This window comes from Grampus griseus, assembly GCF_964374135.1.
Source record: "Grampus griseus genome assembly, chromosome: 3".
Classification (NCBI taxonomy): domain Eukaryota; kingdom Metazoa; phylum Chordata; class Mammalia; order Artiodactyla; family Delphinidae; genus Grampus; species Grampus griseus.
In genome coordinates this window covers 61399113-61423030 of record NC_139019.1, presented here as the reverse complement: position 1 = coordinate 61423030, position 23918 = coordinate 61399113, and the positions used below count along the sequence as shown (strand labels likewise).

Below are 23918 nucleotides of genomic sequence, written 5' to 3'. Positions count from 1 at the left end.
GAAACCACTTTTTTCACCTTCAGTTTTGAAGGGTATTTTCAGTGGGTATAGAGTTATATATTGGCCTTTTTTCTTTCAGCTTTTTTTTTTTTTTTTGCGGTACATGGGCCTCTCACCGTTGTGTTGTGGCCTCTCCCATTGCGGAGCACAGGCTCCGGACGCGCAGGCTCAGCGGCCATGGCTCACGGGCCCAGCCGCTCCGCGGCCATGTGGGATCTTCCCGGATCGGGGCACGAACCCGTGTCCCCTGCATCGGCAGGCGGACTCTCAACCACTGCGCCACCAGGAAAGCCCTTTCTTTCAGCTTTTAAAAGATGTCATTTCATTGTCTTCTGGCCTCTATAAAGTCTGTTGAAAAGTTGACTTTCAGTATTATTGTTGGTCCTTTTAAAACAGGAATTAGCAAACTATGGTCTGCCCATTTGTATAAATAAAGTTTTATTGGAACACAGCCGTACCCATTTATTTATGTATTGTACATAGCTGATTTTACTCTGCAATCACAAGAGATGGTATGGCCTCTTGTAATGCCTAAAATATTTACTATCTGGCCCTTTACTAAAAAGGTTTCTTGACCCTTTCCTTAAGGAAATGTGTTTTCTTCTTACATGCTTTTAAGGTTTTTCTCATTGTCTTTTGATTTTCAGCAGTTTGGCTATGCTAGGCCTCGTGTAGTTTTCTTTATGTTCTTCCTGTTTTCTTAAGATTTTAAAATATGTGGGTTTACATCTTTCATAAGTTTGGAAAAACTCTTAGCTGTTAATTTTTTTTAATATAAATTTATTTATTTACTTATTTATTTTTGGCTGCATTGGGTCTTCGTTGCTGTTCACAGGCCTTCTCTAGTTGCGGCGAGTGGGGACTACTCTTCATAGTGGTGCACGGGCTTCTCATTGCGGTGGCTTCTCTTGTTGAGGAGCACAGGCTCTAGGTGCGCGGGCTTCAGTAGTTGTGGCACGTGGGCTCAGTAATTGTGACTTGCGGGCTCTAGAGCATACGTTCAGTAGTTGTGGCACATGGGCTTAGTTGCTCCATGGTATGTGGGATTATCCTGGACCAGGGCTCGAACCCGTGTCCCCTGCATTGGCAGGTGGATTCTTAACTACTGCGCAACCAGGGAAGCCCTTAGCCATTAACTTTTGAAATGTTGCTTTTGTCCCCTTCTTTCTCTCTCCCCTCTCTTTTTTAGGACTCTAATTTAAAGTATGTTAGATATTTTGACCCTATTCAACGTGTCTCTGATGTGCTGTTTGGTGTTTTCCATTCTTTTATTTCTTGGTGCTTCAAATTGTATAATTTCTCTTGACCTGCCTTCACATTCAATAGTCCTATCTTCTGCTATTTCTAGTCTGCTGTTAAACCTATCTAATGAGTTCTAATTTCATAAACTGTACTTTTCATTTCTGAATATTCATTTGATTATTTTGTATAGATTCTCCTACTTTAATGACATTGTTTATCATTTTGTCTCTTTTGTCCATCTTTTCCTGTATTTTCCTGACCATATTAATTGTAGTTATTTTAAAGTCCCTATCTGATAACTGTAGTATCTGAATTACCCATGGATCTGTTTCTATTCCTTTTGTTCTCTTTCTCTCCCTTCTCTCCTTCTCTCCTTCCTTCCTTTCTTCCTTCCTTCCTTCCTCCCTTCCTCCCTCCCTCCCTCCTTATTTCTCTTGTCATTTGTTCCTGTTTTTAGCATGTCTCTTAAGTTTTGATCAGATGCTAGACAATTAAGATAAGAAAACTGACGAGTCTCTAGATGCTGTCTTCTTCCAAAGAGAGTTGTGTTTTTTTTCTGATAGGTAGATAGAGTTCTAGCAGATCACTTTGATCCTGTTTAAGCTCAGTTTTAGGCTTTTAAAGGTCTTGTCTATTTCAGTTTTTCTTATACTCCTAGGGAATATCCTTACTTTTCAGTTGTGGCCCTTCTGTGGTCTTAACTGAAAGGCCAGGGTATTTATCAGCGCCTCTCTACCTGGGAGACTTGATTTCCAACTTCTCTTCCCAACAATGTGTGTTTCCTGAAATCTCTGCTCAGGTATTTAATCTCCCAGCTGCTGTTGTTTTCTGCTGGATTTCCCAGAATCTTGCCCTGTGAAAATGTAGTCAACTACTTGAAGGGAGTTTGTACACAGATTTTTGTGTACCTTTTCATTGATTCCCTCCTCTGTAATTTCGCCCTTCAAGTTCCATTGCCTTTGGTGGCCCCAAACTTTAACATTTGTGTCCTCAGTCTTTTAAAACTGTCATTTCTCCTTGGGTTCTATTCTCCCAGATAGCAGTTGGGGAAATGCAGTCAGGGAAAAAAGCTGATGTGAATAAAAAGTGCACTTTGTGTGCTTCTTTTCTTTCCAGGATCTTGGCCCCTTAAGTCCTGCCTGCATGGGTTGATCTCCGGTGCCTTGAGAAAATGACTTTATTTTTTTTTCCAGCTTTTATAGTCGTTTTCTGTGGCAGACTAAGTATCTTACAAGCTACAGCACCATGGGCAGATTCTGTAGTCCCTACAGCCAGAATGATTCTGTATGTGTATTAGATTATGACTCCTCTATTCAGAACCCTCCAATGGTTCCTGACTTCATTCAGAGTAAACACCAAAGCCTTTAGTATTATTTGCCCTCCTTCATTGTCTCTGCCTAGAGTGCTCTTCCTCCCTGTTCCTCCCCTCCAGTATCTGAATGGCTGACTACCTCACTTGCAAATCTTTGTTCAGATGTCTCTTTATTTAGCCTATGCCGACCACCCTGTATAAAATTACCTCCTCCTTTCCCTCCTGCATTCTATCTCCCTTTGCTTTATTTTTCCCTCATCTCATGACTGTAAAATTTACTTTTTTATTATGTTTGTTTTTTTACTTACTAAATGAAAACTCTACAAGGGCAAGGATTTTTGCCATTTTTTTCTCATTTGTGTGTCACAAGTGCAAATGAGAACCAAATGAGAATAGAGAATTACAGATTCTAAGGTAGGAATTTAAAGATGGAAGAGTAGTGGTCAATTATATCAAATAATCTAAATGTATTCATGAAACAGAGGAATGGATAAAGAAGATGTGGCACATATATACAATGGAATGTTACTCAGCCATAAAAAGGAATGAAATTGGGCCATTTGTAGAGACATGGGTGGACCTAGAGACTGTCATACAGAGTGAAGTAAGTCAGAAAGAGAAAAACAAATATCATATATATATGTATTTTAAAAAATGAATTTATTTATTTATTATTTTTGCCTCTGTGGGGTCTTCGTCGCTGCGTGTGGGCTTTCTCTAGTTGCGGCGAGCAGGGGCTACTTTTCATTGTGGTGCATGGGCTTCTCATTGTGGTGGCTTCTCTTGTGGAGCACGGGCTCGAGGTGCACGGGCTTCAGTAGTTGTGGCACACGGGCTCAGTAGTTGTGGCTTGCCACCTCTAGAGCGCAGGCTCAGTAGTTGTGGCACATGGGCTTAGTTGCTCCGCAGCATGTGGGATCTTCCCAGACCAGGGCTTGAACCCGTGTCCCCTGCATTGGTAGGTGGATTCTTAACCACTGCGCCACCAGGGAAGTCCCCAAATAGCATATATTAACGCATATATAGACAGTCTTATTTACAAAGCAGAAATAGAGACACAGACATAGAAAAGAAACCTATGGGTACCAAGGGGGAAAGGGGGGTGGGTGGGATGAATTGGGAGCTTGGGATTGACATATATACACTATTGATACTATGTATGAACTAGATAACTAATGAGAACCGACTGTATAGCACAGGGTACTCTACTCAGTGCTCTGTGGTGAGCTAAATGGGAAGGAAATCCAAAAAAGAGGGAATATATGTATATGTATAGCTGATTCGCTTTGCTGTACAGTAGAAACTAACACAATGTTGTAAAGCAACTATACTCCAATAAAAATTTTTTTAAAAAAGTGAGAAAAAGCCAAAAAGTACTCATGAGATTTTTGCATTGGATTTTTAAATAAGGAAATTATTTGTTACTTTTATGAGAGAAGTTTTAATAGAGGAGTAAGAGAAAAAGATTACCAAGGGTTGATGATGTTGCGATAGCAATTGTAGACTATTCTTTCTTTAGTTCTGTGAACACTGTAGGAGGAAAAGTTCATATTTACTTGGATAATTTATGGTTTCTCCTTTTAGAGGCTTAATAGATGGATGATTAGGTAGATGGAGTTTTCTGGTTTTACTTACTCTTGTATTTATTAAGTGAATACTTTGTGCCAAAAACTGCATAAGGTTCTGAGTGTCATCCAAGGGACGTACATATAGACCCTAAATGAACTGAAAGTTACTAAGCCTTCACCTTGTGCACATAAACTAATTATGAAGGCCAGTTCCTTTAGATGCATAACGCTAGAAAAAAGTAAATTCTCTTATTCCCAACTTTTTTTTTTCTGCATAACTATTCATATATACAGTGGACCTCTTGGAGTAGAAGCATCTTTCATTTAAGTAGTTCTCAAAGCATGAAGAGGTGCCCATGTTTTAGAATTTTTTGGTAGGGCTTAAGAAAGATCCAACCCTCCCCTTTTCAAAGATTTTGATGCATCCTTTTGGGGATGTACCTCCAACTGTAAATCACTATTCCTTATCACTTTTCTTAATCCATCATTCCTGGATTTAAATTTCAGGTGTTGCTTTCTGTAGTACACACATTTTGGTGATTCTTTTGAGGGAGAAGGAAGTAATTGTGTAGTGCAGTGCTCTCAAACTGGTGAAGGGCCTTTTTTTTTTTAATTTCCAATCCATTGTGGATGGATATGAATGCAAAATACAATAAAAAATAAATTGCTAGAAAAACGAAATGGAAAAATATGTGCAAAATGCAAGCCCCAATTTTCTATTAGATTCAAAAATATAAAATTACACTGTTGAATTGCTCTAAATGCTTGCTCTCAGTTTCTTTTTGTATTTCCTTATGGATTAGTAACAAAAATTTGTGGATTGGCAATGGTTCTTGGACCAGTCTTTCTCAGATCATACTTGGAGAAGCACTGAGAGAGTGTACAGTGCTACATAGTTTAATATTCCCCTTAATTTACACTGCCTTTCAAAGGAGTAGAAGGTTTTAATGAGTTATGAATTACAGATATTTTTAAAAAGAGGTAATTTATACAATGTAAAAGCCCTGCGACTTCTTAAATTCTGAAAGGTAACTGGTAAAAATTTGCTTTTCGATTATAGTTACTGTTTTATGTGGTACTAAAGTAAAAGTGACTTCTTGGTAATAGTAAGATTTCCTTTAACCTTCCAGTTACATATTTTTCTCTGGTCGTTGAAACTATAAAAAAAGGCATATTTGGATCATGAAAGGAAAAGTTATACCGCTTAACACCACAAGATGTCACTTATGTAAAAATAAAGTTGGTATTTTAATGCTCAAAGCTGGATAGCTACATACAGATAAATAGGTAAATGAAGAACTAGGTAAATTAAAAAATAATTGAAACACATTGGTTTTTGGTAAAGAGTTAATGAAAATATTACTAATTCAGCATTATTTTGAATCAACTCTTCTGATGTTTAGCAAAAAGAATTTTTCAATTTCTAAGATTAATGTAGTAATACATGTTAATAGGCCATATTTGAATCCATATAACGAAGGAGATAGACCTAAAATGCTCAATACAAGTGAACATATTTTGAGGGTAAATTAGGTGTTATGGTATTAACTTCCCCCCAGTCTTTACTGTTTTGGTGACAAGCAGACAGGAATTTGTGTAGAGATATGTAATTTATATCAGAATTTTCAGTAGGTGTTTATGACATATCTGAGAAGTTGAATATTACATCAGTTTGAAACAGTGCCTAGGATTTTCTTGTCTCTTTTCTCTGAACCTCAAAGTTAATAGCTCTCTACGTGAGTTAACACAAAAGATATTTGTATTGGTTTTGAAGACCATCTTTTCTGTTAAACGTGAAGAGCAAAACCTTTGGCTTTAATATCGAATTCGTGTTTTCTTGTGTTTAGTTTGAGAGAGCGGGTCAGGACCTAAAGGTGGTTGGGAAGGGGACTGTGGCATCTTGAGCTTTAGAGGAACAAACCAAGTTTCCATTAGGCCATGAACATAATTGCACCTGGGGTTAGAGGTTGGAATGTTCTAAAAATTGACACTTCATTATTCTTTATTGCTCACTTCTCTCTCCAGATAACACTGGTGGAGAAGATTGGTGGAACACTCTTGGGGAAAAAAGGGATCAGACATGAGAAAATGAATTTTCTTTCTTTTTTTGACATGTATATGTGTGGTCACATTTTCTTTCTATTTACTTCTTATCTAATTACTTAAGCTTTTTTCACTTTCTTATTCCTCCAAAGTTTTAAAAAAATTTCATTTACTTTTTTCATTCGTAAAAGTCTACATGGTCAGTAAGTAAAATAGGAAAACAGCAAAAATTAGAAAGGAAAAAACCTCATTTGTGGTTTCATTGATTTTTGTTCCTTTTCAGTTAATAGTGCAATGTGAAAGAACAAGAAGTTTTAAGAAGGGATTCTGAATTCATTACAGAGAACAGTTATAGTATTTTATATTTGGTAGATGTATATCCTCGGATGTAGTTCTTATATGTTCCTGTCTTACTATTTATATATTGTCTAGCTGTATTTTTAATTAGAGAAAAGTAGTTATTGTAATTATTTAATTATTTTTGTGTCCTGCTAGTGGTCACCATTGCATTTAATTTTATGAGCTGCTTGGAAAGAAAGGGAAATTTTTTTCATAGTAAATCCCATTGCCTCTACTCTTTTTGGGAAAAATATACTTAACTTCCATTTGTTTACTTATTTATTTTTTACTGCCATGACAGTTTGAAACATTTAACTTATATGTTAGTTTGCTAGTACTGCCATAACAAAATGCCACAGACTTGGTGGCGTAATTAACAGAAATATATTTTCCCTGGATTCTGGAGACTAGAAATCTAAGATCAAGGTTTTGGCAGATTTGGTTTCCTCTGAGGCTTCTCTCCTTGTCTTGCAGATGGCCACCTTCTTGCTGTGCCCTCACATGATCATCTTTTCGTCTTTGTGTATCTGTCCTAATCTGCTCTTCTTGTAAAAAATCAGTCCTATTGGATTAGGGCCAACCCATGTTGACCTTATTTTAATTTAATGACCTTTTTAAAGACTCCATCTACAAATACATTCATATTCTGTGGTATTGAGGGTTAGGATTTTAACATAGGAATTTCGGAAGGGACACAACTCAGCCCATAATAACACATGATCAGTCATTCATTATTGGTAAGTGCTTACTTGCCTACATTAGGCCTAAATTTGTAAAATGTACAAAGTAAAGCTTTTCTGTCAAGGCTATCTATTTGGAGTAGTTAAGGAAGTTCTTGTCACCTACTTTAAAGCTTAAGCTGAGATGAAAAGGGCTTCTGATTGTGTGTGTGTGTGTGTGTGTGTGTGTGTGTGTGTGTGTTGGTGCGCACGCGTGCGTGCTTGAACCATATTGCATGAAGGAGCTATGTGGAGTAAATTTTTAAATCTCTTTTCTGGAGAGTTTGTTGTAGAAACTGTTAAAAATTGCTAATCATAAACTAATAACTAGTACAAGTAGTTAATTACTGTTGGTAATACTATAGTCTTAGTTTCTTATCAATTTTCTTACAGTCATTTAAGAGAATTTTCCTTTGACGTCCTAAAATAAAATTCAGTGATTTAAATTCTTGAATAAGGGACTTCCCTGGTGGTGCAGTGGTTAAGAATCCACCTGCCAATGCAGGGGACACAGGTTCAATCCCTGGTCTGGGAAGATCCCACATGCTGCGGAACAACTAAGCCTGTGCACCACAACTACTGAGCCTGCACTCTAGAGCCCACAAGCCACAACTACTGAGCCTGTGTGCCACAACTGCTGAAGCCTGCATGCCTAGAGCCCGTGCTCTGCAACAAGGGAAGCCACCGCAATGAGAAGCCCACGCACCACAATGAAGAGTAGCCCTTGCTCACCACAGCTAGAGAGAAAGCCCACGCACAGCAATGAAGACGCAATGCAGCCAAAAGTAAATAAATAAAATAAACCAAAACATTAAAAAAAACCCTGTATAAATAAATAAATAAATAAATAAATTCTTGAGTTAAGCTTGAAGCTTAAATGTGATACTCTAATTTCAGAGTATGAAAATGTGGTTTATCTCATCCTTAATAATGTATTTCTCAGAAATAGATATATGACTTTTAGTCTTGTTTTGGAGGATTAGTGTCTTATTCACACATGTGAATAAAACACTGTGAGACTTTTTAATATCATTTTTATGGAGGTATAATTTGCATACGACAAATCACCCACCTAAAGATTATAACTAGATGAGTTTTGACAGATGTATACACCTGTAAAATCACCACCACAGTTAAGAAGATACAGAACATTTCCATCTTCTTATGGAATAAGAAATTTTTTAATGTTCCTTTCATGTCCATTTTTCTTTTTGCCTATGATACCACTGATCTTGGTTTTATCACTACAGATTAGTTTGCATTTTCTAGAACTTTAAATAAATTAAATTATGCTCTTTTGTGTCTGGTGTCTTTCACTCACATAATGATTTTGAGAATTCATCCATCTTGTTGCATGTATCAATGATTATTTCTTTTTCATTACTGGGTTGTATTCCAGTGTATGTTAAATGACATTATGCGATCAACATTTAGATTGTTTCTAGTTTTTTAATATGTATAAAGCTGCTATGAATATTCATTTAAGTTATTATGTGGAAATATGTTTTTATTTCTCTGGGAAGTGGAATGACTGGATCACATAGTAGATTTATGTTTAAATCTGTAAGAAACTCTCAGTTTTCCAAAGTGGTTGTACTGTTTTACGTTGCTGCTGGCAGCCTGTGAGAGTTCTAGTTGCTCCACAGTCTTGGCAACATTTGTTATTGTCATTGTCTTTCATCTGTTCTCATGGGTGTGTAATGGTATCTCATTTAATTTGCATTTTCTGATAGTTAATGACCTTAAGTATCTTTTCATGTACTTAGTGGTATTCTTAATCTTACTTTGTGAAATATCTGTTCAAATCTTTTGACCGTTTTAAAAAGTAGCCTTCTCTTCTTATAAATGAGTTGTAATTATCATATAACTTTTTTCTAATTAACTTTTGATTTTGAGATAATTGTAGATTCATATAGAGGTATAAAAAATAATACAGAGAGATCCCGTGTACCCCTTACTCAGTTTCCTTCAACGATAAACTATAGTACAATATCACAACCAAGATGTTTACATTGACATACTTCACCAGTCTTGTTCAGATTTCTCCAGTTTTACTTGTACTTATTTGTGTGTGTGTGTGTTGGGGTGGTATTCTGTTCTCATTTAATCACATATCTAGTTTCATGTAGCCACCCCAAAGGTAAAGATACAACAGTTTCATCACCATAGGGATCTCTTGCATTGTATTTTTATATCCACACTTCCCGCTTCTTGTCCTTACCCTCAGCAACCACTAATCTTTGTCCATTTCTATAATTTTGTTATTTCAGGAATGTTGTATAAATGGAGTAATACAGTATGTAACCTTTTAGGATTAATTTTTTTCACTCAGTATGCTTCTGTGCAGATTAATCAGAGTTGTTGAGATGTCAATAGCTTGTTTCATTTTACTGCTGAGTGGTATTCCATGCTGTGGGTGTACCACAGATTGTTGAAGCATCCACTGATTGAAGGGCATCTGGGTTGTTTCCAGAAGGGTTTTTTCCATTTTGGCTAGTAGGAATAAAGCTGCTATGAATACTTGAATACAGATATTTGCGTGAGTATAAATTTAACATTTCCTGGGATGAATGCGCAAGAGTGCAATTACTGGCTTGTATGGTAATTGCAGGTTTAGTTCTATAAGAAACTGCTAAACTGCCAGTGTGGCTATAACCTTTTACAATGCCCACTAGCAGTATGTGAGCAGTCCAGTTCTTCCACATCCTCACTATCATTTGGTGTTGCCACTATTTTATTTAAGTGAGCCATTCTGATATGTGTGCAGTGATATCTTGCTGTGGTTTTAATTTGCTAATGGCTAATTAAGTTGCATATCTTTTCATGTGCTTTTTGCCATTTGTTTATCTCCTTCAGTGAATTGTTTGTTGATGTCTGTATTAGTTTACTAGGCGTGCCATAACAAAATACCACAGATTGAGTAGCTTGATCAACAGACATTTATTTCTCACATTTGAATCTGGGACTAAAGATCAAGGTGTTGGCAGGTTTGATTTCTTCTGAAGCCTCTCTTCTTGGCTTGCAGATGGCTGTCTTCTCTCTGTGTCCTCACATTGTCCTGTCCTGTAGAATCCAGCTTTCCTTTGTTTTGTCCCAACTCTTCCTTTTAGTCCAAACTGGTAGTGTCTCTGCTGGTATAATCCCATCTCTATTCCTGGTTTCAGATGAGATGTCTGATTAAATCCACGAGGGGCATCCGTGATTTCGTTATCAAATGATTTTTCAGTGTTCTCTGGTGTTCTCTTCTGAAGACACTTGCTTGATTTTTGCAACATGGATAAGCTGAGATTTTTCTAAATCTTCAAGTTCTAGTTCCTTTTTTGCTTAACAATTCCTTCAATTTATCTTTCTTTCTCATTTTACTGTAAGCAGTAAGGAGAAACCAGGCTGTGGCTTTCACACTTTGCTTAGAAATCTCCTCGGCTAAATATTCAGGTCATCACTTTTAACTTCTGTTTTCCACAAAACACTGGAACATAGTTGGGCCAAGTTCTTTTCACTTTATAGTAAGAATTGCCTTTCCTCCAGTTTCCAGTAGTATGTTCCTCATTTCCATCTGAGATCTCATCAGAATCACCTTTAACTCCATATATTTACCAACAGTCTCTTCAATGCATGTTTAAAAAAAAAAAAACATGCACTTCAAAACTGTTCCAGCCTCTACCTGTTGCCCAGTTCCAAAGCCACTTCCACATTTTTAGGTATTTATTACATGAACACTTCACTTCTTATTACCAGAATCTGTAATAGTTTGTTAAGGCTGCCATAACAAAATACCATAGACTGGATGGCTTAAATTTATTTCTCATAGTTTCTCACAGTTCTTCCAGGAGGCTAGAAGTCCAAGATCAAGGTGTTGGCAAGTTTGTTTTCTCATGAGGCCTCTCTCCTTGCCTTGCAGGTGACTGTCTTCTCACTGTATTCTCACATGGCCTTTTTTCTGTGCATGTGCACCACTCTCTGTCTTAGGACACCAGATGGGATTAGAATCCCATCCTTTTGACCTCATTTAATGTTAGCTACCTCTTTTTAAAGGCCCTATTTCCACATAATGTCACATTGAGGGTCAGGGCTTCAGTGTGTGAACTTTGGGGGAGGGCACCAATTCAGTCTGTAACAATGTGTTCTGCCCCTTTTCTAATTGAATTGGTTGTTTTTTACTGTTGAGTTTTGGGAGTTCTTTTTATATTTTGGATACTAGTCTTTTGCATATATGTGGTTACAAACATTTTCTGCCAGTCTGTAATTTTTTTTTTTCTTCTTAAGAGAGAATTCTCTGGAACAAGTTTTAAATTTTTTTTTTTTTTTTGGCGGTACGCGGGCCTCTCACTGTTGTGGCCTCTCCTGCTCCGGACGCACAGGCTCAGCGGCCATGGCTCACAGGCCCAGCCGCTCCGCGGCATGTGGGATCTTCCCAGACCGGGGCACGAACCCATGTCCCCTGCATCGGCAGGCGGACTCTCAACCACTGCGCCACCAGGGAAGCCCAACAAGTTTTAAATTTTGATGAAATTAATTAATCAGTGTTCCCTTTTAAGGACTGTGCTTTTGGTGTCAAGTCTAAGAACTCTTTTCTAGCTATATAATAACTTTAAAAAATTATGTTTTTCTGTGTTGAAGGAAAAATGATTAGATATTACAAATTATGAATTTTGTTTTTGCTGGGAGGGATTTTTTAATTGCTGGGGGGAACGCTCACTTTGAAGAATAGGAGCAGTTGTAAGCCAAAAAAAAAAAAATACTGGGAGGCAATTCTGTGTGGGTTTTTCTCCTTTTTGCAGCCTGTCTATATGAAGGCATTGATTGTTTTTGTTCTAAATTATCTTTTAAGGATGTTTGTATAGCAAGCAGCTTTGGAAAGGAGAAAATGCCTACCACTTCAGCAAAGTTATCTTACTTGGTAACATCATCATCTGCTTGGTCATCCAAGCTGGGAATGGGGGCATCCTTACTGAGTGCCTGTCTTATCCTTTACATTCAGTCACTGCATCTCACTGATTTCAACTTCCAAGAAGTTCCTGAATCTGTCCTACATTTTCATCCTTATCACTAACTGCTCTGGTTCATTACCTCATCCTCTCATTTACATGTTAAAATTGCCTTAACTTAATTCTTTGAATTAGGGAGTATTGATGTGGGTTTCCCTACAGATTTATGTTTTTTTCTTTTTGCGAGCTAGGGAGAAAAAAGGATGTGTGAATGACACATAGCTTTTCTTCATTCGGTGCTCTTTTCTTGACATATTCTGAAGAAAGTTCTTACTTTTTTTTTTTTTTTCTGTTATGGGGAATTCTTTGCATTTCTCTTTTGAATACCAGTTTATTTGGGGGAAGTCATATTAAGCAGAAATAACTGCTATTGGTTTTTTCTTTTTTTAATCTTTAAAGATGTGGACCATTTTTTTTTTTAAGTCTTTATTGAATTTTTTGCAATATTGCTTCTGTTTTATGTTTTGGTTTTTTTGGTCCCGAGACGTGGGATCTCAGCTTCCCCACCAGAGATGGAACCTGCACCCCCTGCATAGGAAGGCGAAGTCTTAACCATTAGACTGCCAGGGAAGTCCTGAAAGATCTTACATTTTGGCTTATGAAAATATTTTAGTGCTCATTCAAGAATTTTTATTATCTCTTTTTTTCTGATTGATTATACAAGAGAAATTTTGGGATGAGAGAATCTGTATGCCTCTGATTGTTGATATTTTGCCCAGAATTGAGGTACAGTTTTATATTTTTGTTTTATTGATGGGCTTTGTGACAGCATAGCACTTTGATATTATTTGGTAGGGTTAGATGAGAAACATATATTTAATTATAAATAACAAAGTAGTTATGTAACATTGTGCATCAGGTTATTTCTAATTCTTATATTATTAAAATTATATGTTTTAATACCTGTGTAATGTAAAAATCTAAATATGTAATTTTTTCTTTTCTTTTGTATAGGAATGAAGATCTAAAGCAAATGTTAGAGAGCAACAAAGATTCTGCTAAATTGGATGCTATGAAACGGATTGTTGGGGTAGGTAAAAGAGTAGATCATTTCGACTTTTGGATAAATGACAAGTAGTGATATATTAAAAATATATATTAAAAAATATGTTAAATACCAATCTACCCTTTATTATTAACTTAAAATTTCCTGTCTAAAATGTTTTGGAGGAAGTAATGAAGTGACAAAATTCAGAAACTTGAGTTCCTATTCTGTTTTTTCTGTTTTTTAATTTCCGTATCTCTAATATTAAGATATTTCTTCTGTCAGAGAGTGCTAATCAGTTTGAAGACAAAATAAGATTACATACAACAATATTTTGACTTCCTACAAAGAGGGATACTAATGAGCTAAAGTATTTTTTTTTGTCATTCTATGACCTAATACTTGTGAGCATGCTTTCTTCTGATTTTCAAATTCCATTACTACCAATAGAAATGCTTTATTCAGTTTATCAGTGTAGAACTTCTAATGAATACTAGTAAATGTAAGAGCATTTCTCTAGTTTCAGTTGTAACGTAAAATTCAAACAGTGGACTGATATGTTATTATGTAGAGGGTTCCATTGTCAGAGAATTAAATATAATGAAATTTCTGATTATATATAAAATCTTACGTAGTTTTGTAACTTGTGTTGGTCTCTTTTTTTTTGTATTTGATAGTTCACGTTCACAGTGAAAAAAAACTGCCTTAATTCAGTGACTGTCTGATGCTAAAGAGTTCTGCTTGTCTCAGTGGAATTAAATTCGTTAAAACCTTTCTTATTCTTACTATGCATTTTTCACCACCACTGCTGATTTTGTTTTCCAGAAATTTTTGTATAAGGTCAAAATGTAGTAAATTTCCATAATTGCACAAATAAACTCTACTGTAGTAGGGTGTAAACACAACTGAAACAGTATTGTTTTCCAGCAGACAATGCCACCATGTGAGAGTTTGAAATCTCCTTTCTAAAATCCAAATCCCATTTATGAAAGATGATTATGGGTATGAATATGTCCTGTTCAAAAGTTAGTTGTGAAAATCAAATATATAAAAGTCAAGGACTAATTATATCTGTGGAACACCTATAAATTACTTGATTTTTGCATCAGATTTATGTCATTTGGTAATGAAGGCAAATGTTGAAGATTCTTTTGTAAATTTTTCATTTATTAATGTTATACCATATAAATAATAGCATTTATGGACAGGTAGTTCTTGCTTTGCATGACTTTGATATTTGAACTTCAGTTACCACAGTTTAGTTACCAGTTCACCAGTCTACTAACAAGACGGTTCAAGTTTCAGATATCGTGGTATATTAACTTAGTAACTGCATAATGTACAAACTTCATCACTAACTCTTCAGTCCACAACTCACTATGTATATAACAAATGTGCATCATGATCAGTGACCAGTCATGTTACTTCTTTCAAAGTTATTTTTAGTGATTGGTCGCTGTGTATGTTATTCAGTTTGTGTACAGACTGCAAAGCATGCAGTAGTGGTCCCCACTTGTTTCCCAGTGAGAAGCCCACTTAACATTTTATAAAAATGGTTAATTAAAAGAGGGATTTGGTCAACAAAGATTAAAATTCAGCAAGGAAATGAAAATAACACTAGAAATGAAATTCAGATAGAATGTAACTGGAGTTATAGAGAAATAGCTAACTGTGGGAATGGTGACATTGCCCCTTTTTGAGAGACTCTAAATATGTAGCTTGAGGAGCTTCAGTAAGGCAAGCGTTTCAACATAAATGAGGAACATAGCTGTGATGAAAAGGCCGAAGGTATGCCAGAGGAAGTGATGCTGCCAAAAATCTTCACATTAGAGGAGCTCCAGGAGATAATTCACAACATTGAAAGTACAAAGGATACAATGTTGGAAGCTGATCCAAACTTATAAAGGAGTAATTTACCAAGGAATAGAAAAGATGCTTGCTTGGTAATTTTCTTTCTCTGTTTTAAAATTAATTTATTCATTTTTGGCTGCGTTGGGTATTCGTTGCTGCGCACGGGCTTTCTCTCTAGCTGTGGTGAGTGGGGGCTACTCTTTGTGGTGGTGCATGGGCTTCTCATTGCCGTGGCTTCTCTTGTCGTGGAGCACGGGCTGTAGGTGTGTGGGCTTCAGTAGTTGTGGCACGTGGGCTCAGTAGTTGTGGCTCACGGGCTCTAGTGTGCAGGCTGAGTAGTTGTGGCGCACGGGCTTAGCTGCTCCGTGGCGGTGGGATCTTCCTGGACCAGGGCTCAGACCCGTGTCCCCTGCATCGGCAGGTGGATCTTAACCACTCTGCCACCAGGGAAGCCTGCTTGCTTGGTACTTTAAATCAGTGGTTCCCAACCTCTTTGGCACCAGGGATCGGTTTCTTGGAGGACAGTTTATCCACAGATGGGGTGGGGTTGTGGGGGTGGTGGTGATGGTTCAGGCGGTACAGCAATGGGGGGGGATGGTTCAGGCCAGGGGTCCTGTGGCCTGTTAGGAACTGGGCCGCACAGAGGAGGTGAGAGGCAGGCGAGTGAGCTAAGCTTCGGCTGCCCCTCCCCATTGCTCACGTTATCGCCTGAACCATCTCTTCCCCTCCAACCCCATCCGTGGAAAAATTGTCATCCATGAAACCGGTCCCTAGTGCCAAAAAGGTTGGGGACCACTGGTTCGGGTGGTGATTAATGTGAGTGGTGGGGAGCGGCAGATGAAGCTTCACTTGCTCGCCCGCCACTCCGGCTGTGCAGCCTGGTTCCTAACAGGCCGCAGACCAGTACCGGTTGGGGCCTCTGCTTTAAAGGATGAGAATAAGGCAAGTCCATTCAAACTACTCTTGATAAGTTAATTCTCAGTGTTTCTAATGTTAAGTTACAGTATATTAAAAAAATATTTTATTGTTTTTCATTTTCCTATACATTTCTGACTGACAATAATAAGAGAGTTTTAAATGTTTCTACAAAATTTTTAGAAGTCACAGATCTGGGACTTCCCTGGTGGCGCAGTGGATAAGACACCGTGTTCCCAATGCAAGGGGCCCAGGTTCGATCCCTGGTCAGGGAACCAGATCCCACATGCATGCCACAACTAAGAGTTTGCATGCCACAACCAAGGAGCTGGTGAGCCACAACTAAGACCTGGCTCAACCAAAAAATAAATAAATAAAATAACTAAAACTTTAAAAAAAAAAAAAAGAAGTCACAGATCCATTATAAGTTTTACAGTTGGTTATCAAGATTGCTTTGCATGGTTTCAGCTTGTGGTTCTGCAGGTTACAGTCCTGCACTGCCATCCATTTAAAGCAGGCAGTGCTCTTCATTATTTCATTAAACTTTGGCTTTACATTCCATTAAGGTAAATTATTTCATTAAACCTGAGGATGCTATTGAAATTACTAAATATGAAAATGAGGTATTTGGTAGTTTTTTCTATATTCCTCTTTCAAACTGATAAATAAAAATTGATATTCTCATAATCTAGACTACTTGACTATTATAAATGTAACTTAAATGTAAATAAACATCATAAAGAAATGTAAATATATCGGGAGGTGGGGGTGGTGGTGGGATGAATTGGGAGATTGGGATTGACATGTATACACTGATGTGTATAAAATGGATGACTAATAAGAAAAAAAATAAAAAATAAACATTAAAAAAAAAGAAATGTAAATATAGCCATACTAGTAGTTAGTCTAGTAGTTACAGACTGTCTCTCATTAGGAAGTTTGTATAAAGGTAAATTTGGAATTGGATCTTTTAAGTGTAGGAAAATGGTTATTAATTGAAAGTTATTCTGTCACTTTACATAATGTCTTCAAGGATCTAGCCATGTTGTCAAAAATGGCAGGATTTCTTCCTTTCTCATGGCTGAATAATATCCCATTTTACACACAACACACATACAGATATATGTATATGTGTGTATACGAAATATGTGAGATATATCTCACATTACCAATTTGCCACCAGCAGTGCACAGTGTTTCCCTTTTATCCATATCCTCACCCAACACTTGTTATTTCTTGTCTTTTCGGTGACAGCCATTCTAACAGGTTTAAGGTGATAACCTCACTGTGGATTTGATGTGCATTTCCCTGATAATTAGTGATGCTGAGCATCTTTTCATGTAACTGTTGGCACGTTAAACTTACATAATGTTCTATGTCAATTATATCGCCATAGATCTGGAAAAAATTACTTTATTATGCAAGTGACAAAAATATGTATTTGTAAATTTTCAAATAATCTTTGAATAAAATTTTTGAATTTGAATAAAATTTTTTTATTCAGATTTTTGAATTTGAATAAAAGTTTTTCAAATAAAATATTTGAAAAAAATTTCAAATAAAATTTTCAAATAATATTGATAAACTCATAAAAATATGAGTTTATCTTCCAGATAAACTTTAGGATCAAATTGTCAAGTTCTGTTAAAAGTTGTTTTTGGATGTTGATTAGGGTAATGTGGAATTTGTGTATTTCCATCTCCCTTCCCTCCCTCTTTTCCTGTCTTTCAGTAGCATTATATTTATATTTTATAGTTTCTAATCATAAGGAATCTTAAGCATTCCTTGTTAGATTCATTCCTGTGTACGTTTAAATTTTGGTTGCCATTATGAATGGTTCCCTTCATTATATTTTCAAAATTAATTATTACTGGTGTATAGGAAAACAAATGACTTTTCTGTTCTCGCATTTGGCCTTCTCAGTGAACTCTCTTAGATCTGGTAGTTTTTTGGTTTCTTTGCTTGGTTTTCTGGATACTTAATTACATTGTCCAGAAGTTATGACAGATTTATATTTTATTTTCAAATATTTTTATCTCTCATTTGTTTTTCTCTTCTCTTTGCTTGGATAAAGCTCCACTATGATGTTGAATAGTAGTGGTGGTGGAAGACAACACTATCTTGTTTCTGATTTTATTAGAAATATTTGTAATGTTCTAGTCTTGGTTTTAATATATCCTGCAGAGTTCAAGTAGATATATTTCTGTGTGTTTAAGTGATGTTGGATTATAGTTTTCTTTTTGTCCTCTGTTGAGGTTTTTGATTAGGGTCGAGCTAGATTCATAGCATGAGTTGTTATTTAAGCCATCTTGGCCTGCTCCAAGTTTGCAAAGATTTCCCCTCTTGTTTTTAGCTTTTATGTTTAGGTCTATGATCTATTTTGCATTATTTTTTATGTATGGTGTGAGGTTAAGAACCGGATGCATGTCTGATTTTCCTCTATTTGTTATTAAATATTCCACCATTTGTTATTAAAAAGCTGTCCTTTCCCCACTGAATTTCAGCTTCAAGTGAAAATCAGTTTACTGTGTGTTTGTTGATCTACATCTGAACTCTCTCTTCTGGTTCATGGATCTTTGTGGCTCTCCGTTTACCTATACCTCACTCATGATTTCTGTAGTCTGTAGAGAAAACAGTTTTTTTTCTGTAGAGGAAACAAAGTTTTCTCCATGGCACTACCCTACACCACAGTCACAGTAATTCACCTGTGTTCTCATTTGGCAGTAATGTCATGCAAGTGAATTTGCTGATGACTAGCAAAATTACAAAATGAACCCAAGGCCACTTAATCAAGAGTCCCAACAACAAAGAAACCCTAGGAAGGAAGGTCAAGGCAGGAGGTTGCAGCTGGCCAGATATGATACCATTTGCCCAGTTTTCATTTAGGAATTTGCTACAACAAATAAAATAAGGATCTCCTCTTAGTTACTAGAAAAGAAAAGAAAACAACAGGTATTACCTATCACCATTCTTTGACCATGAAATTAAAATATTTCCTGAATGTATGATTAAAAGAAAAAATGTCTTTAAAAAGAATATTAATCATTCTTATATGTTCACAGTAGAAACTCTATGTCTGAATTTAAAACACTACTCAGTATTTGCCTAAGAAACACATTTAGACAATATGGCTTTTGACATATTAACGTTCCATGGGGAAAACTAAGACATTTTTAATTTTGCTTTAATATCAAACTAACAGTAAGAGCATGGTTGGTCTGATTCAAGATGTGTTTCCAAAATTCGGTCACCTAGTTTCCTTTCAGGAGAAACTGTTCATCATCACAGATCTTTTCTAACTTAACTTTTGGAGAATAAAATGGAAAATCATACTCACAGCACAATGGTTATATAAGATATATCCTCCCCTGTATTTCACTTTTAAACTAGCAGTTATTGTTTGCTAATTTCTTCTTTTATGAAATAACTGATAGTTATTTTTCTTGCAATTTTTTCCAGTGAAATATTATAACAATCATTTGTTCACCTTTACTTCTGTCCAGTTTTTAGTTCGATTTCTAGTTAGCACCATATTTCTATGTGGGAGCTTTAAAAATTATTTTTAAAATGTTATGTTCATGTATGCACATGTATGCATCATTTCAAAACATCTGTTGGGTGGAAGTAGTTTGCTAGAGGTCAATTAGCAAAATATTATATGGGCTTCAGAATTTCGTGGATTTTTTAAGTGTAATTGTCAATATTTACATTTCTCTGCATAATTTAGGTTTCATGAGCCCTGAATATGCGGTTTTACCACCTCATGATTACAGAGTAGTTTTAAGACCTTAGCTTCATAGTTAAAAACCTTTAAACATTTCTAAATTTTAATCTGCCAAAATTTTAAGTGTTATGTATTTGTTTTAACACATTACTTCCTAATATATATCAAAATGCTGGCAGTGCACATCTGGCTATCTTTCATAGTTGGTAGTCCTACGAGTCAACAGAGCATCTTGTCAGCAATATCTACTAGAGAGAAACCATAATGATAGTTTCAGTTCATTTTATTATCTTTCTTTGGTAATATCTGAGGCTTATTTAGAATCATGGGGAAATGTTTCCAATAGTTCATATGTTGAATAAAGTCTCATGTATGCCAAAGCATGCTTAGGGAAGAAAAGCTACCTACTTCAAAATCTTGTGGTCACTTATTACATAGCAGGACTCAAGTTGAAACATACATATGTTATTTTTCTTGATATTTCTGAAAAATATGTGTCTAATGTTTAAAGCACATGTTTGTATTTTATCTTGGCTTGATGAAATGTGAACTAAGAATTTGAAATGTATTGCTTCATATAGTGAACTTGTAATAAGTTTTTTAGCTATAATACTGATGAGTTGATTATTCAGAGTCCTTGAAAGAATGGAATATTTTGGTGTATTGAAATCTTTGATGTATTTTCTTTTAGTAAGTGTTGGATATTAAAGGTCTTTTTCAGGTTAGTTTGCTTGTCTTTGTAGTTTTGGGATAATGAGCAAATCTGAACCTTTCTTTGATAGATAAAATTCTTAAAATTCCTAATTAGAGTTACTGATCTATATTATTTCATAGCCATATATGTTACATGGTATTTGGTTGGATATTATTGACCCTAAGAAAATTAAAGGTAATTTCAAAGTTCCAGATATTTTTGTTTAATATTTGTAAAAAAAAAAAAAAGCCAAATTCAAATGGTATATTATTGTTGTAGAAAAATTTTGAGAAAGTCCATATAAGAAGAAGAAAATAAAAACATGCGTAATTCTTGCTGTCTTGAGTTAATGATTATAATAAACATTTTGGGCTAAGTCTTTCTAGACTGCCCATCCCTTGTTCTCTTTCTCCCTTCAACAAAAATGCTTCAGTTCTGTGTATACTTTAAAGGATTCAACTTGTGGCTGATGTTGGCATCTTTTTTTGTTCTTAGGTTGGAAGTTGTTTAATGGGTCAGATTTTTTCTGCCATGCTAATATACATCAGGACCAGTTCCTAGTTAGCAGGCCTGAATTTTTACTAGTGATGTAATGCCTATAGAACCTTAATGGGTTTTCTGTCAATTTTGCTTCAAGAGTACTTTCTGGGATAGAAGTCAAGGGTCAGTTCATTTTCTATTTCTCTATTTATTCTTGGGGGCTGATTCTTAAGAGTTGCAGTTGGGTCTGAAAATTAACTGCTGGTTTGTAAATTAACTAGTAATTATTTATAAAGTAAAAATGCTGAATTTTCTCCCCATCTGTATATCTGTAAAAAATGAAGCTAGTTGAAATTGTTGAGAAAGTAAGTGCAATTTCTCCTCTTTATCTTGCTTAGTTAAAAAAAAGATTAATGCTTTTTAACATTAATTATGTTTTTAGATCAGAATTTTTTGGGGGGGAGCCATGCTGCATGGCATGTGGGATCTTAGTTCCCTGACTGGGGATCAAACCCGTGTACCCTGCATTGGAAGCACAGAGTCTTAACCACTGGACCGCCAGGGAAGTCCCTAGATCTGAATTTTTAGATCTAGATTATTATTCAATATTTTAAAAATAACATGAAAATAATCATTGTAATACACCACATTAACAGAATAAAGGAGAAAAAACAAGTTTATTTTAATGATACAGAAAAAGCATTTGACAGAATTCAACACCCTTTCAGGATAAGACACTCAACAAACTAGGAATAAAAGGAAACTACCTCAGCATTTTAAAGGCCAAATATGAAAAATTCACAGCTAACATTGTACTCAGTGGTGAAAGACTGAAAGCTTTCCCTCTAAGTTCAGGAACAAAACAAGGATACCCACTTTCACCACTTCTATTCAACATAGTATTGGAAGTTTTAACCACAGCAATTGGGTAAGAAAAAGAAATAAAAGGCAGCCAAATTGGAAAAAAGTAAAATTATCTTCATTCACAGACAATATGCTTTTATATTTAGAAAACCCTAAAGAGTCCACAAAAAACTTTTAGAACTAATAAACAAATTCAACAAAGTTGCAGGATACAAAATTAACACATAAAAACTAGTTGTGTTCCTATATGGTAACAGTCATCAACCATAAAAGGAAGTTATGAAAATAATCTCATTTATGATAACATCAAAAAGAATAAAATACTTAGGAATACTTACCCAAGGAAGCAAAAGATTTGTACCTTGAAAACTAGAATGTTGCTGAAAGAAATTAAGACACAAATAAATGGAAAGATGTCCCATGTTCATTGATTGGAAGACTTAATATTATTAGGATATCAATATTCCCCAAATTATCTACATATTCAATGCAGTTCCTATCAAAATCCCAGGGATGTTTTTTGCAAAAATAGAAAAATCTATCTTAAAATCATATGGAATCTTACTGGACTCTGAATGGCCAAAACAATCTTGAAAAAGAAGAACAAAGAAGTCTTACACTTTCTGATTTCAAAACTTACTACAAAGCTACAGTAATCAAAATGTGTGGTACCAACATAAAAACAGACATAGAGAGAGACATATACGCACAATAGAGAGCCTTAAAAGAAAACCCTCACTTATATGGCCAAATTATTTTCAACAAGGGTGCAAGACAATTCAGTGGGGGTAGAATTTCCCCAAATGGTGTTTGGAAACTGGATACTCACGTGCAAGAGAATGAATTTTTAGACCCCCTACCTCATACAATATATATAATAAGTGAAAAAATGAATCAAAGACCTAAATGTAAGAGCTGAAACAATAAAGCTCATAGAAGAAAACTTAGGATAAAAACTTCATGACACTGGATTTGTCAAAGGATTCTTGGATATAACCTCAAAAGGTGAGCAACAAAAGAAATAATTTAAACTATGTCAAAATTTAAAACTTCATGCATCAAATGACACTGTCAACCAGTGAGAAGGCAACCCACAGAATGGGAGAAAATATTTTTAATCATATATCTGATACAGACTCTCCGGAATATATAAAGAACTCATATAACCCAGTAACTAAAAACAGCCCAATTAAAAATGGGTAAAGACTTAAATAGACATTTCTCTTGTTTTATACATAGACATTTCTCTTGTTTTATACTTCAGTAGTGAGTAATATTAGGGCCACTTATGATTGGATGGTAAGTTACGCTAGGGAAAGGGATATCCTATATCTACTTATTCCCCAGGTAGTAACTAATGGGTAAATAGTTGTTTTCCAGAATATATCAAGTGAACCACGTCATTAGAAATTTGTTGAAATTTCTGTCATGTGTATAGTGTCATATCTGGATATCTCTTTTTTTTGGGGGGGCCACAAAACATGGCATGCGGGATCTTAGTTCCCTGACCAGGGAATGAGCCTGTGCCCCGCTGCAGTGGCAGCGTGGAGTCTTAACCACTGGGCTGCCAGGGAAGTCCTAGTATCATATCTGAAATAAAAATATCTTGGGTTGACTAAATAGCAGAATTGATATAACAGAAGAAAGAGTCAAAAGTTGAAGACAGATCACTAGAAATTAGTCAATTCTTAGAATAGAGATTAAAAAGAAAAGAGATGAACAAAGCCTGAGGTCTTGTTGGATGATACCAAAACATTATGTCCATGTAACATATATTTTTTAGGGCAGAAAAAATACTTGAAGACATTATTGCTGAAAACTTCCCAACTGATGAATGACTTAAATTTATAGATGAAAGAAACTCAATGATCCCCAATCAGGATAAACTGAATGACTAAGTACTGAAAGAAAATAATTGTTAACCTAGAATCCAGTGAATCCAGTGAAAGAATGAAGATGAATAGAGACATTCTCAGGCAGAAAAAAATAGTAGAGTACTTCTAGCCGATCTGCTTTAATGAAAGGCTAATGGAAGTTCTCCAGGCTGAAGGGAAATATGTGATGGATTTTGAGGGAGACCAATAGAAATGGTAAATATCTGGTAAGCATAAAGGACTAATTTTATTCTCCTAAGTATCCCATTGTCTGAGAGGTTTTCGATGGATGTAGATATAAAATATATGATGGCTATAAC

The 23918-nt window shown here is 35.7% G+C and overlaps 1 protein-coding gene across 6 annotated transcripts in view; it reads left to right on the top strand.

The window, feature by feature from the left end:
• AP3B1 (adaptor related protein complex 3 subunit beta 1) overlaps positions 1–23918 on the top strand; it is a 283649-nt gene that overhangs the window by 32983 nt on the left and 226748 nt on the right. For all 6 annotated transcript variants that reach the window (XR_014296557.1, XM_082651961.1, XM_082651959.1 and 3 more), the window contains exon 2: positions 13166–13241. Coding sequence is in view for 5 of the 6 variants with exons in the window: in XM_082651959.1 (XP_082508085.1) it covers positions 13166–13241 (76 nt within the window). In the remaining variant the exon portion in view is untranslated. The remainder of the gene's footprint in view (positions 1–13165; positions 13242–23918) is intronic.